Source organism: Crinia signifera, chromosome 6 (assembly GCF_055691185.1).
Source record: "Crinia signifera chromosome 6, ASM5569118v1, whole genome shotgun sequence".
In the NCBI taxonomy this organism is placed as follows: domain Eukaryota; kingdom Metazoa; phylum Chordata; class Amphibia; order Anura; family Myobatrachidae; genus Crinia; species Crinia signifera.
The window spans coordinates 140,337,158-140,356,498 of NC_139222.1; the positions used below are offsets into that span (position 1 = coordinate 140,337,158).

General features: G+C 41.1%; 1 protein-coding gene across 1 annotated transcript in view; it reads left to right on the forward strand.

Moving 5' to 3' along the window:
• Positions 1-1,341: 1,341 nt before the first annotated feature.
• ITGA2B (integrin subunit alpha 2b) overlaps positions 1,342-19,341 on the forward strand; it is a 55,251-nt gene continuing 37,251 nt past the window's right edge. The window contains exons 1-8 of the mRNA XM_083150109.1: positions 1,342-1,729; positions 2,572-2,702; positions 6,266-6,360; positions 9,052-9,220; positions 12,198-12,247; positions 13,174-13,219; positions 15,549-15,665; positions 18,732-18,794. Coding sequence (XP_083006235.1) covers positions 1,593-1,729; positions 2,572-2,702; positions 6,266-6,360; positions 9,052-9,220; positions 12,198-12,247; positions 13,174-13,219; positions 15,549-15,665; positions 18,732-18,794 — 808 coding nt within the window. The 5' untranslated portion in view covers positions 1,342-1,592. The remainder of the gene's footprint in view (positions 1,730-2,571; positions 2,703-6,265; positions 6,361-9,051; positions 9,221-12,197; positions 12,248-13,173; positions 13,220-15,548; positions 15,666-18,731; positions 18,795-19,341) is intronic.

The window sequence follows — 19,341 nt, forward strand, 5'->3', positions numbered from 1 at the left end:
AATATCAATACTTTGTTTTAAATATATAAAAAGAGCTCCGAGTCCACACGTGTTTTTTTGTTTTTATGTATGTTGTCCCTGGGATGACAGTGACTAGGTTGACACCAATAAATGTTCAACATACCCTAGGTCGACACGACATTGTCAGAAAGTCAACACAAGAAAAAGGTTGACATGAGTTTTTTTGTGTTTTTGTTTGTTTGTTTGTTTGTTTGTTTAGACCGACTTGGTTCATACTTTAACATCCAAGTGGGCATAGAGTTTCGTTATAATAGTGTGCCCAAAGCTTGGTGAGTGCAGAGGTACACTTACACGTGTCCATGTTGACAAACACCAAAAACTGTGAAAAACTTGTCAACCTTTTCAGTATCGACCATTGTGTCGACCGTCTGTCAATGTCAATCTAGGTATGTCGACCATTAATAGGTGTCAACCTAGTCACGTCGACCATTAACCCATTCAGTGGTGGGGTTCTTTTTAGGGAGTGCTCCCCACTGGGAGCGTTTTTTCTAGGGAGTGCACCCTAAAAAAACACCACGGTGTCCCCAGGTCCAGACAGCAAAGCTGAATTGTGTATCAGCCGCTGCCCAGCCCCCCGGCAACCTGGCCCTACCCCCGGCAACTGGCACAACATTGCCGCACAGTCATAGACTGTCACATAGCCGGGGGAGGGAGACGGGAGGGGGCGGTCTGCCGAGCAGCCGGAGCCAGGCAATCAGCTCAGAAGCGCTGCCCGGCTCTAACCAGCAGTAATCCCAAGAATTTTCCAGGCTTGCCTGTCTAGGCAGTAAGGCATAGCCCGGAAAATTCTTGGGATTACTAGCGAAGGGGTTAATGGTTGACCTAGACATTATCAACCCACTATATCATAACCATTTCAAATTTTTCAGATGTATTCTGCATGCTGTTCTTCTTCCTCTGTATGGAACAGAGTACTTTGCTACCTAGACACTAACATGGGTCTAATACAGCTAAAGATATATCCCAGGAATATGTATTTTGGTTGCATGTGATCTATGGGTCCCAGTCCCTCTCCCAGGGCAGATGATATTTATGCCATGGACATTGTCTGGTCTATAAAAACAGGAACAGCCTGCTGCAGGCAGTTATTGGTCTGTCCCCTTTGCCAGCTGTACCATGGAAAATGAATATAAATAAATGGCAGAAATATTCAAAGAAATGAGCTGGGAGAAAAAGTAAAGCTACTGTAGATATTCAGTGTGTGATCTGCGTGACAAAGGAAGTAGTGGTTGAATAAATGTTGTCAGTGCTGAAAGATAAGACATGGATGGCGTTGGCAGCTTAGGGAGTCATAGATGGTAGTTGGTGAGTGGAGCGGAAGTGTGTATAGAGTCTATTGCTTTATAGGCAGCTGTACTGGAGATGAAATATACAGGAGAGTGTAAGGATAATGTTTAGTAATCAAAATCAATAGAAGTAATGATAATGGAATAGGCTAATGTTGGAAGATTGTTTTGCTCAGTGTCAGTAGAGGCAGGTCCTACTACAATTGGTGTTAGGGTAGAAGTCTTCAGTTCAGCAGGATTATTTGTTTCAGCTTTTCTTGAAGATCCCATTGAAGTGGTTACACAATGTTGTGTCTGCTATTTGTTATGCTGCTCCATACTCATGCACTGAATTTGGATAAACAAAACCCCCAAATCTTCTTTGGACCCAAAGGCAGCTACTTTGGATTTTCCTTTGACTTCTATGAGGCTGCAGATAAAAGGTAAGTATACTTGGAAAGGATGTATCTATATTTTATCCATTTACTCAGCAACAGAATACACTAGGATGTACTCTGTAATATGCATTGCTGTGTGTGTGTGTGTGTGTGTGTGTGTGTGTGTGTGTGTGTGTGCGCGCACAATAGTTAATTTCATTTTGGAAACTTAGTAGTTGAATGATTTATCCTTAATTTCCTCCTATATTTTTAAATATTATAATACTTTATTATATTTTTTTTAAGTTTACATCCTAGATGATTAAACACTTTTTGTTCATTTATGAGCATGTAGGATAATATAGATCAGTGGTTCTTCAGGTGCGTACACACTGACCAATAAATACAGGTGTTCGATCTAATGGCCAATATATTGATGGAAAATAGGCCAGTGTGTACGTGCAATATATATCTGTGAACGGTATCATTGACATATATTGCATCGATTGTGCAACACAGCCGATGCTCGATATACTGTATCTATCGCTCCGCTGACTGCCTGTACAGCCACTGCAGGAGCAGATTGACTGCTCATTGGGCCCAGTTATGATGTCAGTCCCATCGGATCGGGCAGTGTGAATGGAGAACACACTACCCGATTCATCAATGATCAAATGTTCTGCAGATATATCTACTAGTTTGTACTGTTTGATAAAAATTGTCTGTGGAAGCATGTAGCATGATTGCTGATCAAGCAACAGAGATGACCTCACTTATCAAATCACAAAACAGGACCTGTTAGGTACTGAAGGATGGGACTGGAAAACCCCTGGTAAAAGTAGCTTTCTTCTTTAGCAGAACTGCCAGTTTTTCCCTGTATTAGCCATGACTATTTTTTTTTAACCCAGGTTAAATATAGTTGTGGGTGCTCCAAGAATGAATACATCTCAGCCAGGTGTACGTAATGGTGGAGGCGTCTTTCTGTGTCCTTGGGGGTCTGGAAGCAATAGCTGCTCCATTATACCATTTGACCAAACAGGTAGAGTAATAGCTATGATAGATATGAATTGAGATGAAGTACTAATTATACTTTATTTTGTATAGAACCAATATAATCTGCGGTACTGTAAACAAACTGAATATTCTATAATAACACCAAAAGTGTTAATCTTCAAGAAAAGCTGACCCACAGTTTCCATAGACACCTGTTACCTACTTCTAGAATAAATATCTGCACGACTGTCCAATGGTTGGAAATTGCAGACTGTGCAGTTCATCAGAGGATACAAAAGAACAGATTGTGTCCAAAAAAATGCAGTTGTGCGACAAACACCTCTAATCACAATTGCAGATGGATACAAGGTTGTTATGGTTTTTGGGTGTGAAACCACAGCTGTGACCTCTGTTTAGGACAGCCACAGCGAACCCTACTCTGCCTCTGTTGACCTTTCTTAAAGAATGGCTGGCACCTGCAAAAACGAGGACTTCGCTTTTAATAGCCATATTTGAAGGGGCAAATTAGGCCCGCCCCAACTCCAGTGCCACCAGATCTTGTGTATGGACAAAGTACCGGAGATCTTTAAGGAAACGGTCAAAAGGTGAAACTTACTAAAGGGACCTAACTGGAATATAAAAGTAACTAACGGCACATTGCCAACAACAGACAAACCAGGGAACTTGAAGTAATATGAATAATATTTATAATTGTCATTGTCATAATGTTGCCAAATGTAGATAATACTAAGCATTCTTTGTTATAACATGCATTGAGATATTGATTTTTGGTCAGCAGTCAATGGGTCAACAATAAATGGTCAATCATTGACTGCGTCTTCCCTAAATAGTTCTTGCGTTATTTGGAGGTCATTGTCCCGTTGGAGGAGGAAAACGGCCCCAATCAAGTGCTGTCCACAGGGTATGGCATTGGTTTGCAAAATGGAGTGATTGCCTTCTTTATATAAAATCCCTTTCTATCTTGTACAAATTCCTCATTTTACCCCCACCGAAGCAGCCCCAGACCATCACATTACCTCCACCATTCATGACAGTTGGGATCAGGCACTCTTCCAGCATCTTTTCACTTCTCACAAATGTTCTTTTGTGTGATCCAAACACCATAAACTGTCTAGTTTCACATGAAAGTTCTATTTTTCTGTCCATTTTGAGAGTATAAGTAAACCCACAAATGTGATGCTAACATAATTGCACAAGGGTTTTCAAAGGGTTTTGTAATCGTCCATTAGTCTTCTAATGCGATTAGCAAACTCAATGTACCTTTAGAACACTGGAGTGATGTTTGAAATGGGTCTCTATATATCTATGTAGATATTCCTTTAAAAACAATCTAGTATAGTCATTTACCACAATAACAATTAGAAAGTGTATTCTTGATTAATTTAATGATCTCTTCATTAAAAATTGATGTGCTTTTCTTTCAAAAGTAAGAACATTTCTAAGAGATAAATGCAAGGGTGATAAGGAGAGATAAACGTTCAGCCAATCCTCTTACTGAATTTTTTTCAAACACAGCCTGTAACATGGCAGTTGGCAGGTGATTGGCTGGGCGTTTATCTCTCCTTATCACACTTGTATTTATCTCTTGTTAAGGCTTAATACATCTGCCCCATTGTGTTGCTTATTGTTAGCTGTGCTCTGTTTTTGTTCTTCAGTTACTGTTATGTTTAGTTCTGTGTACCCTGCATTGTCCTAATATGTACAGCACTGGGAACCAATTGTGGTGCCTTTAAAATAAAGAAATAAAATGTAATTTTATATATATAAAATATTGTTTTTGTTTTGGATGATGATGATGATGTATCTTTCTCCCATGGGCATTGTGTTTCATTAGTGAAAACACTATGTGGATAAGCATTCCAAATATGCTTATAAAACTTTTAATCATGCATCTGTAAATATGTAATAAGCAAGGGAGTCCTGCAATCACAAATGACACTAACTTGTATATGTTAAAATACAATGAATAGTTGGTGGTGTGGTTTTTAAAAAATGGTACTTGTTTCCTAGCACGGCGCCCGTTGTGGGTGATCACATACCTTAACTTAAGGTATGCGATGGACGCGACCAACACGATTTTAGGGCTATTTTTTAGGCTTTTCCCCGACAATTAAAAAAACGCGTTCATCGCATACCTTAAGTTAATGCATTGTATTCAATGTTAAATTCCTATGTAAAATCGGGTCCATTGTATGCCATTATAATGGCATACAATGCGACCGATGCGATGGACGCAATTTTACATAGGGGACAATGTTAAATGGGCCAAAGGACCGATTTTTTTCATTGCATACCCACCCTGATGGGTTTTTTTACATGACAAATGCCCCCCCATTGTTAACTCCACCCCACGATGAACGCCAACCCGAAGCATGGCGAGCACAGCGGTACGCGTCCTTCAACCTTTTCATACCCCCACTATCCACGTCGGCGTGGAGTTGACATTATATAGTGTGGCGAGCCCGAAGCGTGGCGAGGTAATACCTGTGAAGTAATGCACGTCCCCTCGCGGGGCTCGCTGCGCTCTGCGCGCTTCAGGCTCGGTGGCTCACTGCGCTCGCCATACTATATAAAATCAACTACACGCCGACGTGGAGGTATGAAAAGGTCGGAGGACGCGTACCGCCGCCCCTCGCTGGCTCGCTGCACTCGCCCCGCTTCAGGTTGGCATTCATTGTGGGGTGGCGTTAACAATGGGGGGCCATTTGACCCATCAGGGTGGGGAAACAATGAAAATTGGGGTCTGGGTGGCATTTAACATTGGGGCCAATGTAAAATCGGGTCTCAGGGACCATTTTACATTGGTTCCAATGTAAAGATCGCATCAACGCGATTTTTTGGGACCCGATGGATACAATTTCCATCGCTGGCGCCGTGCTAGGAAACAAGTACAAAAAAATATATATTATCTGTTGTTTGCATTAAAAAATGGTTTTAAGTAACTACAACAAACAATAGTAATATTTAATAATTTTCCAGTTGTAGTGAAGAGAGTCCTTTTTAACTTTATTGATATAAAAATGGTGAACAAACCAATTTCATACTGGGGGTGTAACAAACCAACCAGGAGAATGTAGTGGTAGGAGCCCAAGAGACTTCACTAACCATTACAGAGAGCATGGCTACTCCCAAGCATATAGGTTCTCCTGTAGTCTGATTAGGCGAGAAAGTATATTAGCTGCTGTAAGGGAATTCATGCTTTGTTCTGTATTTTTTTTTTTTTTCATTTTGCCTCATTTGCTACCCTTCATTTTTTACCTGATTTAGACTTGAAGAGTGAGTGGTTTGGTCCCAGGATAATCATGTTGCAATGCAAGAGTAATTAATGTATTTTTTTTCTTTTTTGCATGCAGTAAAAATATGGATTGCTTTTGCTTATTGAAAATAAATATTGGTATTTCTAATTAAGCTATGACACAACCTTACAGAAACTATAAATGTCACTGTGCATTTTTGATCTTCCCCACCCAGTTTTAACCAGGTGCAATTTGTTCATTTTATTTTTTCTTCTTCCTGAACCTTTGAATGAGCACTATTATATTCACTTAACATTTTTCCACCTCAGTGCAAAGATTTGTTGTTTTACAGGTGACAAAAATGACACTTCCAATGGCTTTATGAGCGTTTTTAAGTCTGACCAGTGGCTTGGAGCAACAGTACGGACCTGGAAGACCAGCATTGTGGTATGAGTCCATGATATATATATATATAATTAGGGCTTCCATGTGTCCCTGTTGCCCCTCAGTTGTCACATTTTCCTCAACTTTATAACTCTAACTTTTATGTTAAATGCATGAAACCCCCAAAAGGACAAGATGGAAGAGGTTCCTAAGCATTTTTGGTGTAATGGGTTGTGTTACTGGTTCACTACAATGAGGTCTTGCGTTCGATTCCCTCCACAATCATACTGTGGGAAGTTTGCATGTTCTACCTGTTGTTATCCATAAGCTCACTGTATGGTCCATCCAGGGAAATTTCCTTTTATGCTCATTGTTTTGGAACTGATAAATTTATCATACAGTTACAGTTGTGCTCATAAGTTTGCATACCCTAGCAGAATTTGTGATTTTCTGGCCATTTGTCTGAGAATATGAATGATAACTCACAAACTTTTCTTTCACTCGTGATTAGTGATTAGGTGAAGCCATTTATTGTCAAACAACTGTGTTTACTCTTTTTAAATTATATTGACAACAGAATCTACCCAAATGACCCAGATGAAAAGTTTACATACCCCAGTTCCGTGTATTGCCCCCTATAACATCAATGACAGCTTGAAGTCTTTTGTGGTAGTTGTGGATGAGGCTCTTTATTTTCTCAGATGGTTAAGCTGCCCATTCTTCTTGACAAAAAGCCTCCAGTTCCTGTAAATTCGTGGGCTGTCTTGCATGAACTGCATGTTTCAGATCTCCCCAGAATGGCTCAAGGATAATGAGATCAGGAGACTGAGATGGCCACTCCAGAACCTTCACTTTATTCTGCTGTAGCCAATGACAGTCAACTTGGCCTTGTGTTTTGGATCATTGTCATGTTGGAACATCCAAGTACGTCCCATGCGCAGCTTCCAGGCTCCAGTATTTTCTGATAACATCTGCCTTCATCTTGCCATCAATTTTGACCAAGTTTCCAGTGCCTTTGTAGCTCACACATCCCTAAATCATCACTGATCGACCTGTGTTTTACCATAGGAATGGTGTTCCTTTCATCATAGACCTTGTTGACTCCTCTCCAAATGTAACGTTTATGGTTGTGGCCAAAAAATTCAATTTTGGTCTCATCACTCCAAATGACTTTGTTCCAGAATTTTTGAGGCTTGTCTCTGTGCTGTTTGGAGTATTGTATGTGGGATGCTTTGTGGGATTTGCATAGCAATGGCTTTCTTCTGGTGACTCGACCATGCAGCCCATATTTCTTTGAATGTCTCCTTATTGTGCATCTTGAAACAACCACACCACTTTTTTTCCAGAGAGTCCTGTATTTCAGCTGAAGTTATTTGTGGATTTTCTTTTTCTTTGCATCCCAAACTATTTTCCTGGCAGTTGTGGCTGACATTTTTGTTGATCTACCTGAACGTGATTTGGTTTTCACAGAATTCCTAATTCTCCACTTTATAATTAGAGTTTGAACACTGCTGATTGGCATTCTCAATTGCTTGGATTTCTTTCCTGTTTTATACAGTTCAATTACCTTTTCCTGCAGATCATTCGACAAATCTTTTGCTTTCCCCATGACTCAGAATCCAGACACGTCAGTGCAGCACTGGATGAAAGATGCAAGAGTCTTTCAGGAGACCAGAAACTCACTGACCTTTATACACACACACTGATTACAAGCAAACAGATCACATGTGATGATGGTTACCTTTAGTAGCTATTCAAATCCGTTTGTGTCAACTTGTGTGCATGTTATCAGGCCAAAATATCCAGAGTATGTAAACTTTTGAACAGGGGCATTTGGGTAGTTTATTTTGTCATTATGATTTACAAAGAGAAAACACAGTTGTTTGACAATAAATGGCTTCACCCAACCACTAACCATGAGTGAAAGCAAAGTTTCTGAGTTATCTATCATATTCTCTGACAAATGGCCAGAACATCACAAATTATGCTGGGGAATGTAAACTTATGAGCACAACTGTATATAGTACATCATCCCATATATAATGTATACACTGTACAAACAGCTATGTGTTATGTTGGAAGGACATTGCTTAGGATAAAAATAGTGTCCATCTTATGTAAGTCATTGAGTCCCAACCTCCTTCTGTGCTGTTCTTACAAGGGGAGCACAAGGTATAGAAGGGAAATCCCAATAGTCTTACCCAGCATTCTGTCAGAAATGCAGGCTTGATACTAAAGTAATCAATCAGAGTGTGAAAGCAAGCATGACATTCCTAATGGCTGATTTAATTCTAAGCAATGCGTTTTCCCACCAGAACTCAGAACTCATGACATTGCTCCTTTGTTTTGCAGCCTCATAGGGGTACACTGTAAATGAAAACGTCACTGCACCATGATTTTTAGTTCTGTGTGCAGTGGCACAGCATGGTACTACATCACTCCATATTGAATTGGCCCAACAGAATTGAAATATGGTTTACTTCAGCGGACATTAAATCAATTTATTTTCATTTGCGCAGTGCAAATAGTAAATGTACCATATAATGCACAGAGTGGGGGTAGAAATTGTATGGGCTGAACCAATATTCATTTAAATGTAATTATTTCTCTATAACCCCTGACATTAATGGAAATACAGCTAGCTAAATTCACTAGAAACAATTTATGCCGCTAGTATAATATGGTTACTTGATTCTTTCTTGGTGGCATTACTCTTCCAGCACCTTAAAACCTTTCTCACTTTATCGCTCATAGGCCTGTGCCCCTTACCAGCATTTTAACTACATCGATTCCAGTGACTGGCCCCGTGAATCTGGTAAAACTCCCACAGGGGCATGCTACTTAACTGCTGATCTGAAGAACTTCTATGAATTTGCTCCATGTCGGGAAATCAAAATAGAAGCAGTACATCAAGGAAGTTATGGTACTTTCAACCACTTAACTGGCAATTTATTTAACCCAAAGAGGCTCAGAAATTTACCTTTTTTTAATGATTTGAATTAGGTCACGAACATTCATTTAAAACATATTGAAAATTTAAAAAAAATGTAACATGTAATTTTGATAACATTGATAAAATATATTTTTTTTCAGACCATCACCATGAGACCATTGCTGGGTCCAGAGAGTAACATCTGTAGGGTACACACTATGGGTTGAAAGGGGATCATTTCCTAAACGGCTGCACCTCTCTTTAGCCGCTGGGTGGGGGTCCTGCGGTGCTGATCTGTATATTGCAATTCAGCTTTAATTAATGGCTATTTAAATTTTACAATTTCTATAATGTTTAATATATATATATATATATGTATATATAAAACAATCCACAGTAACAGCACTTACCAGATTTCCACATTTTCGTTGCAGTAAAAAAAGTTTAATAAATCACCACTTGCTTATAGGTTGTGTCGACGTTTCGAGCCACGCCGGGCCCTTTGTCAAGACAGAATCTCAGATGGTTCACAGCATCAGATGATCTAACACTGTGATCAGCTGTACACCTTATATACCCTGATGCCAGGAAGTACCATTCACAAGCCGGACAATCCCGGAAATATAGTATATACATATTTACCTTTGTCTATATACATGTAATATAAGCTCCCCTACATAGCTTAGGCAGCAGTTACCAATATAATATTCGGTACTTGTTTCCTAGCACGGCCACAAAGATCTTGATCGTGGGCATCGTAAGGAAAAATCGGGGGCATCGCGGCCATCGCATGCACTAAAAAATCGGGTGCGATGGTACCGACGCGATGCCCACGATTTCCCCATAGGAAACAATGTTAAATACCTCAATTTACCCGCGATGCCCCCGATTTCCCATAGGAATCAATGTTAAATGGCTCAATTGACCCAAATCATCATAGGGAACAATGGGAAATGGGCCAGAAAACCCAAAAAACACAGCTGAACACTGAAATGTCCCCCCAAAAGTAGTTGACGCCACCCCACGATCAACGCGAACCCGAAACGTGGCGAGCGCAGCGAGCCCGCGAGGGGCGGCGGTACGCGTCCTCCGACCTTTGCATACCCCCACTATCCACGTCGGCGTGGAGTTGAGAATAGAATAGTGTGGCGAGCGCAGCGAGCCACCGAGCCCGAAGCGTGGCGAGCGCAGCGGATACCTGTGAAGCCCGCGAAGGGACGCGTTTACCTGTGAAGGTATCCGCGTCCCCTCGCGGGGCTCGCTGCGCTCGCCACGCTTTGGGCTCGGTGGCTCGCCACACTATTCTATTCTCAACTCCACGCCGACGTGGATAGTGGGGGTATGAAAAGGACGGAGGACGCGTACCGCGTCCCCTCGCGGGCTCGCTGCGCTCGCCACGCTTCGGGTTCGCGTTGATCGTGGGGTGGCGTCAACTACTTTTGTGGGGACATTTCACTGTTAAGGGGTGCTTTTTTGGTTTTCTGGCCCATTTACCATTGTTCCCTATGATGATTTGGGTAAATTGAGCCATTTAACATTGATTCCTATGGGGAAATCGGGTGCATCGCGTCTGGACCATTTAAGCTTTTTTTAGCCGCATACGACGCGACCGACGCGATATTGACTTTTTTCAATGCATTTCAATGGGAAAATCGGGGGCGTCGCGTCGCAGACCACTAAAAATGACACCCGATGCCCGCGATTGTGGCCGTGCTAGGAAACATGTACCTAATATTCATATTTCTGTGTAAATATTAACACGCATATTAGGATAAGTAATTTTGGGTCCGGCGTGTGTTCCACCTGGCTGGAATGCAGTACCGGATACCCTTATAGCGATAACCCCTCTACTAGCGCTCAAGGCGCTTCATTGGACGCGTGGGTCAGGTGACCCTATGCATCACTCCTGACAGCAGCGGCTCTGCTCCAACCTAGAACAGCGCTCTTTGCTGTATCTAGTTGGTTACTATATATATATATATATATATATATATATATATCCCATCCATATGGACAGCACTCTACCAATAGTATCCATCCACCGGGGTGCCAAAAACCAAAGAAAAGTCCCAGCAAACCAGGTCCTTCCAGAATCCAAATTGAAAGAAATGGGGCACTCACCGGATTTTTGCTAGCAGAAGTACTTTTTAATTACCAGTGCATATTGTGACATTGGGTTTACAACGTTTCGGTCCCCCCCGGACCTTTCTCAAGACCCCCTCTGTAGGCACACAGAGGAGACAACAGAGGGGGTCTTGAGAAAGGTCCATGGTGGGACTGAAACATTGACCTAAACCTACTGTCACAATGGGCCTTATTTTGGTTCATTCTTTCTGACAAAATCCTTCTTAGATGGACAAAACCATGTGCACTGCAGGGGGGGCAGATGTAACATGTGCAGAGAGAATTAGATTTGGGTGAGTAATTTTGTTTCTGTGCAGGGAAAATACTGACTGCTTTATTTCTACACTGTAATATAGATCTCACTTTGAAGTAAAACCCCACCCAAATCTAATTCTCTCTGCACAAGTAACACCTGCCCCACCTGCAGTGCACATGGTTTTGCCCATCTAAGAAGGATTTTGTCAGAAAGAATGAACCAAAATAAGGCCCAATATGCACTGGTAATTAAAAAGTACTTCTGCTAACAAAAATCCGGTGAGTGCCCCATTTCTTTATTTATATATATATATATATATATATATATATATATATATATATATATATATAGTATCTGATGTTTGAATTTATGCTGGTGAGAAAGGGGTCTATGTGCCTGTCTCCTCGGTTTTAACACTGTGCTGTATATCTATTTCTAAAGGCTCACAGCGGTGATTCACCAACCCTCCATCTACCACACAAATACATTATTGGTGTCCTCCTGAGGTCTCAGAAGGCCTAGAAAGATTTTGTCAAGGACACATCTAATGTGTTATACTGTAATGTCTGTTTTTCTTTTTATATACAGTACAAGATAAACGTTACTGTGAGATTGGATTCAGTGCAGAAATCAGTATGGTAAGTTTGATTGGAAATTAAACTCCTGCTATAGACTATTTTTAACACCTACTGTAACTATATTGTAGTGGATAAATAGTTTAAAGTCTGTATTTGACCTTTATGGCAATAGCTGTCCAATAGGAAAGCACAGAAATTCATGGCGATGGTGGTAGCAATGGCATAAGTTCCTCCCAGTTGCCTGGAGGCAAGAAAAATATTGGTGCCCCCCCCCCATAGCTCAATCAGTAAGGTAATGGGTTCTAATACAGGGTGACACTTGCAAAAATTATGTTAGGAGCGGGAGTCAGCCACAGAAGTTAGATTGACAGCTTTTAATTAACTGATTCAAACTTGCAGGGGGGGAAAGTGCCCTTTTGGGAGCAGAAGCCTGGTGGCAGATGACTCCATTGCCTCCCAGAGTTACACCTCTTTGGTAGAGTTTGACTTAGGACAACCCCTTCACTAGTGCCCTTCCTAAAAGCAAAAAGATTGCATGGAACTTTTCTTTTCCAAACTGTAATAATTAGCACATACTGTATATCTGAACATTCTGATCAATGTTTCTGGCCTGAGCAAAGTTTTGGGGCTTCAAATGCCTTGTGGTGTCTGCGGTCACATAGCAGCTCAGAGAATAATGCTGTATTTGCAGTCAGCAAAACTTCCCATCCCCCATGGTTGTCAATGCTTGAACAAGCAGCACTGGAAAACTGTGGAGTCCCTAGCATGAACTATCCACACTTAAAGATAACTTTTATTTTTAGTTAGCCAAATTATCCTTTAATTAGGTCATTCATTTGGCGTTTAAATTATGTAATTGTAAATGAAGAGGAAAAGTGTTATTAATAGGCAGATGGTCAGGAAGTAAATGAGATAAATCTGTTTTGTCACTGGTTGATGGTCAGTATAAAGATCCATGGCTTCAAATCCCCCATTTTACCTTGCAGAATGGAACTCTATTAGCAGGAGCACCAGGAGGCTACTTTTTTGAAGGTAAGTAACTCCACTCCATATTCTTTTAATTCCTCAAAATTAAACATACACATAAGGTGCTCATGTGGAGTCGGACATAAAGGCATCTCCAAAGCACATTTTATTACCTTGTGGAGCATACTGTATCACAAAATGTCCAGCTGAGCAAGGACCGTGTATGTGCCTGGTCTGCTTCAGGAGTCAACAGTAGTATGGTCTGGTAGCCTAGAAGAGCAGACCAGTGAGATTAAAGTTACTGAGTTTAAAACAGATTGGAAGTACTGAATAAGCGGAAAGTGAGAACCAAGAGGATATGGAAGAACCTGGTTCCTAGAGTTTTAAACCCAAAGGGGTTTACTTGTAGGTGATTTGGGAAGAGATGAGAAGGGAGTTGTGTTGAATGTGAGGAGTGCTGGTAGGCTTTAATGATTATGTGTTTTAAGACAACCTGATAGTCTGGGGGTGAGGTTTTTTCAGACAAAGGGCCAGATTCTCTAAGCTTCAAAAGTGATAAAAGGGAGAGTGATAAACAGCCAGCCAATCAGCTCCTACCTGCCATGTCACAGACTGTGTTTGAAAAATGTCAGACAGGAGCTAATTGGCTGGCTATTTATCACTATCCATTTTATCACTTTTGAAGCTTAGAGAATCTGGCCCTAGGAAAGCAGAATGGTAGACCTTTTGGATGCAAGAGTAGGAAGAGGATAACAGCATGAAGAGAAGGCGACAATTTGAGGAAGTACGCAGAGGATGTAAGGCAGTGAAATATCGCTTTCAGACAAAAAGCTGGATCCAACCTGGATTTTGAATACTGCTCAAAACCACGTTCACACTGCAGAGAGAACCTGGGTTATTGGGTGGAGAGAACATAATCTCCAAGAATTGCTGCTTTTAGCATGACCCGAGCCATGCTTTTAAACTCGAGACTACTCGACTTGGTCCTGTATTTGCAAACCTGGGACACACAACCGAGGGCAGAGTAATTTGAGTGCTTTGAAGGTGATGATGACTTTAAAATAGATTATGAAGGGTAAAGGGAGCCAGTGAAGAAATGTTGATCAATAAGTTGAATCAGTTAGGAATGGGATCAAGGGTGAAATAAAGAAGTATGGGGAGTTGAGTCAACAGCATTAAGGGTATATGAGACCAAAGGAGCTTATGATGTTACCAAGGAAGTTCATGTAAAGATAAAGAAATGGGCCAAAGGCAGAATCTTGGTAATACCCACAAGAAGAAGAAGTCAGGGGAGCTAGAGTTGGAGGTAGAGACATAGAAGGAGCTGTTAGAAAGATAGGGGGGGGGGGGGGGGGGTCATCCACAGGAGAAGGGAAACTTGGTCAACCAGGTTGAGTGCATTAGTCAGGTCAAGAAGAATATAAATGGAATAGTGGCCCTTACATTTAGTGTTTAAAACATAATTGTTGACCTTGGCAATGGCAATTTATGTGGAATAAATAGAGTAAAGCCAGATTAAAGGGGATGAGGGAGTTGAGAGGAAAGATAGTTGGAAAGGCAGTGTAATGCTGGGTACACACTGGCCAATATATCGGCCATTCTAATGGCTGATCTATCGCTGGTCCATCAGCCACTTTGAAACAGTGATATGTCTGTGAACAATGCCATTAACAGAAATATCATGTTGGCTGCAGATATACCTACAGGTTTGTACCAAGCTTAAGACAAACTGCTCCAATAGTTTGGAGGCATGTGGCAAAAGAACTGGAGGCATGTGGCAAAAGAACAATGTGCAGATTGTAAATGTCAAGAGATTTAAAAAAAAGAAAAAAAAAGATGCAAAGGCATGTTCTAAGATAGGAAGAGACCAGTGAAAGGCAGATATTAAAGAGGGGGTTGAGGCATGATTCAAAGTCGAATGATCAGAGAAAGCATGGGGTCTGAAAGGCAGGTACAGGGGAGGATGACTGGAGGAGTGAGCAGACTTCATTTCCAGCAATGAGAGAGAAGGAAGAAAAGCTGGTTGTTACTTTTCACAAAGTGGAACATTTAAAAAGGTGGGGATATAGGAAGGCCAGATTGGTAGGTGTCTGCCTGTGCATCTTTCTTGCAGCATGTATTAAAAAATACATTTGGAGACAGGTGCCTGTCCCTTTTGATGTATTAGAAGTAAAGTGATTGCTCATCATGATACAGGTACTACAAATGGCCATTGCTGGGGAAGGATTCTTCTGATTCCTCTCCCAGGAACATTGTGCACAATGTAGGAAATATTTCTTGATCAATATGCCATGTTGTCTTGTCAATATTTTGTCTATAAACTTCCATCAAATATAGTTTTACTTTTGTCACTAAATTCCAATGGTATTTTTATCTGTCTGCCTACATATTCTAGGGCTATTTACTACAGTGCCCCTGTATAGTATCCAGAATATTCCCATGGCTACAATCAAGAAATATTCTGGCTTGCGATTCTCTAAAGAGAACCTATCTGCAATGGATACATATAAAGGTACTTCTGGGAAAGATTATATAAAGAGAAATACTTTATTTTTATGTTTGTCATATAATTAAATAACCACACCAGTAAGCCTGCTCGAAGCAAAAGCATTGAAAGCTAGTCTGCTACCTTCTGTGTTTGTGCATGTGTGAGAAAGAGATGTAGTTTCACTCACTGACAGCAGATGGCAGTGTTATAGAGACTCACGGACACTAGACACATATATATATATATATATATATATATATATATATATAGATGATAATGGGCAGTACGGATGGTGTAGTGGTTAGCATTACTGCCTCACAGCAATGAGGTCATGGGTTCAAACCCCACCATGGCTTTAACTGTGTGGAGTTTGTATATTCTCCCCGTACTTGCGTGGGTTTCCTCCAGGTACTCTGGTTTCCTCCCACAAATCAAAAATATACTGGTAGGTTAATTGGCTCCCAAAAAATTAACCCTAGAATGTCTGTGTGTGCGTGTACAGTGGTAGGGAATATAGATTGTAAGCTCCACTGGGGCAGGGACTGATGTGAATGGTTATATATTCTCTGTAAAGCGCTGCGGATTCTGTATGCACTATATAAGAAACTGCTAATACATAAATAATGAGGACAGCAATGCATGTATTGCAACCTGTAAACTATTGGGATATATATATCTATGTATGTTTATCATTATACTCTTGTGTGTGTGTATATATACAGTGATATATATATATATATATATATATATATATATATATATATATATATATATATATTACTCTGCTCTACTCTGCATTTCAAAGAAGCAACTTTAGATGTCTTTAGAATTGCATCTGGCTCCAAACTACTTTCCCAAGAAGGCATAAGCTGTATATTACACTCATAAGTAATAAAAGGTAACAATTTTTACTTGTATTTAGTCAAGTATTTTCAGCATATCACCAAATAGTAGGTACGGAATAAGCCACTCAGTCACCAGTAGCTGTACCTGGGAGATCAACATCTGTCTGCAATCAGAACCATCAACATATTCTACATCACTCATTCACGCCCAAATGCATTTGGTCATTCCACTCACAGTTTGAGCTTCATATGTGTGTGTGTAGAATATATTTATTATATATATATATATATATATATATATATATATATATATATATATATATATATATATATATATATATAGTTAGTCTTGGGTAAATAGCGGCACTCCCTCGTACTCCACACAAATAAACTGCAGACACAGTAACTTTGTAAGTTTTCAGGATTTTACTTCCTTTATCAAAGCAAATAGTGAAGCAAGAAGAGGTCCACCCTCCACGGCAGTACACTGTCCCCTGGCGGCATCCCGCAGCCGGGGCCAATTGGAATTTTAGCTCCTTGATGTGACATCATGTTCGATTCCTGCTAGGTCACGCTGGAAGCCGTCAGATGCGATCAGCGTGTGGTATTTAATGTGAACTGGGGGCACTGCGTGGCATATAAAGTGCCTACAATGCTATGTATGTTTTATTTTTTCATGTGGTGGCCAATGTGTTTGTGTGTTTGTTTTTGTTGTTTTAACTTCTTGGTGCCAATTGGGGGAGGGGGGATTCAAGATTTTGAAGAGTTTGCTATGGGATCCACTATGTTAAATTGCTGTGTAGGTCTTCATAAGTTATGCAGTAATGTTTTGGGAGCGTTAACGCTTTGGCCCTTATTCTAATTCACTCACAAAGGCACAATCACTCTCTTAGGAACAAAACCATGTGCACTGCAGGTGGGCAGATGTAACATGTGCAGAGAGAGTTAGATTTGGGTGGGGGGTGTACTTCAAAGTGATATCTATATTGCAGTGTAAAAATAAAGAAGCCAGTATTTACCCTGCAAAGAAACAATAAAACACCCAAATCTAACTCTCTCTAAACATGTTCCATCAGCCCCACCTGCAGTGCATATGGTTTTGTCCATAAGAGAGAGTTACATTTGTGTAAGGTATTTTGTTTCTGTGCAGGGTAAATACTGGCTGCATTATTTTTACACTGCAATTTAGATTTAAATTTCAAAGAAATCATTAAGCCCCTCATTGAGCGTGACATCATTAAGCCCCGTCCCATGATGGAAAATGAGCCGATTTGCCGATCTCCGTGGAGGGGGGGGCTAAAATGACACGACATTACGGTTATTCAAACCCGCGCTGTCAGTACATCTGGGGGTACTCTACAAACTAGTTGGGGGTACTTGAAAATAATATTGGTAATAGCAGAAGAGGAAGTCTCCTGAAAGCAGAGGAAGTGTCCCATTGCCATGGAGACAAACCACATTGCATCACTTCCGGTTCCATCTGCAGCGTCATCAGCGTCTCCTCGTGCTTTTTCCTAACCAGAAATCCACTGGGAGCTACCCACACTACCCTCAGACATCAGTAATCATCTGCCCTGCACTGATTCGGATAAATGAAGCAGCAATATTAATCCTACAGGCGTTAGCGGTAACCCTGGAGACAGTACACAGCCAGTGGCCAGACACAGAGGGACCAGATTTCTGACCGCACACTACTCCTCTGCTACTCCTTAACCCCTTCAGTGGTAATCCCAAGAATTTTCTGGGCTGTGCCTCAGTGCCCAGTCTGGCAAGTTCGGATTGCCACTGTTTAGAGCTGGGCAGCGCTGTTGAGTTAATAGCTGAACTCATGCAGCTTCAGCGCTGCCCAGCTCCCTCTCCTCCACCGCGCCTCCTCCTCCCCCTTACCCCCAGCTTTTCTATTCAAGTCTCCGGCGCCAGCTACTGACATGCCGGGTTGATGGACGCAGGGCCAGGCAGCGGCTGGCATAATTTTTTAGTGGCGCTGCTCTGCCCAGGGGGACACAGTAGGGAGCACTACCTTTAAAAAAAAAACACCACTTAAGGGGTTAATATAAGGACACTACCGCTCACTTCCATTAGTAAGTACTGTGGATATTTCACATTGAGAGGATGGGGTGCTCATAAATAAAAAGACCAATCAAGGGGTATGGGAGAGAAAAAAGTTGGGAACCGCTGGTCTAGAGAATGTCTAAGGGTTTAGCTGAAATACTTATAACATTTCTGTCCTTTTTCCTCTATTCAGGGTTTGAAGTGGCTTATGGTGAATTTACAAAGGATAACCAACCAGGTACTGTAGTGGTGCAAGGTGTTGTATTTATTTTAAGGGGAAATATTATGCCATAGTCGGCCGATCTGTTTTTTCATTTTATATGAATCTTAAGCTATTTTTGGTTATCAAACGTTTTTCCAGTTCTTATCTCTGCATTAAGCCATTCAATTCATTTACATTGGAAAATAATTAACACAAGACTACAGTATAACATAAAATGTGACATTTTAAGGACCTTGTACTTTGTACAGCTTGTATGTTTTAGGCACTGGGGGGGGGGGGGGGATTTATGGTTAGGCTGCCTGGGGGAGGTTAGGATTAGGTTTCAGCGAGGGGGTGAGATTTAGGCACTTAGAAGGTGAGGTTAAGTGCTAGGTTTAGGCTGCAAGCAGGGAGGGTTCGGGGGATAGAGATAGCTTACTTACAGAGCCCCTGTCAGGATTTTCCATGTTGGGATGCTGGGTTCGGTCTTCTGACCTACATAGCCACCGCCAGAATATCATATGTATCACCTAGGAACACATGCACAAATGTATTATTGCCACTCCTGTTTTTCGCAATTGAAGAAATATACTCATTATTA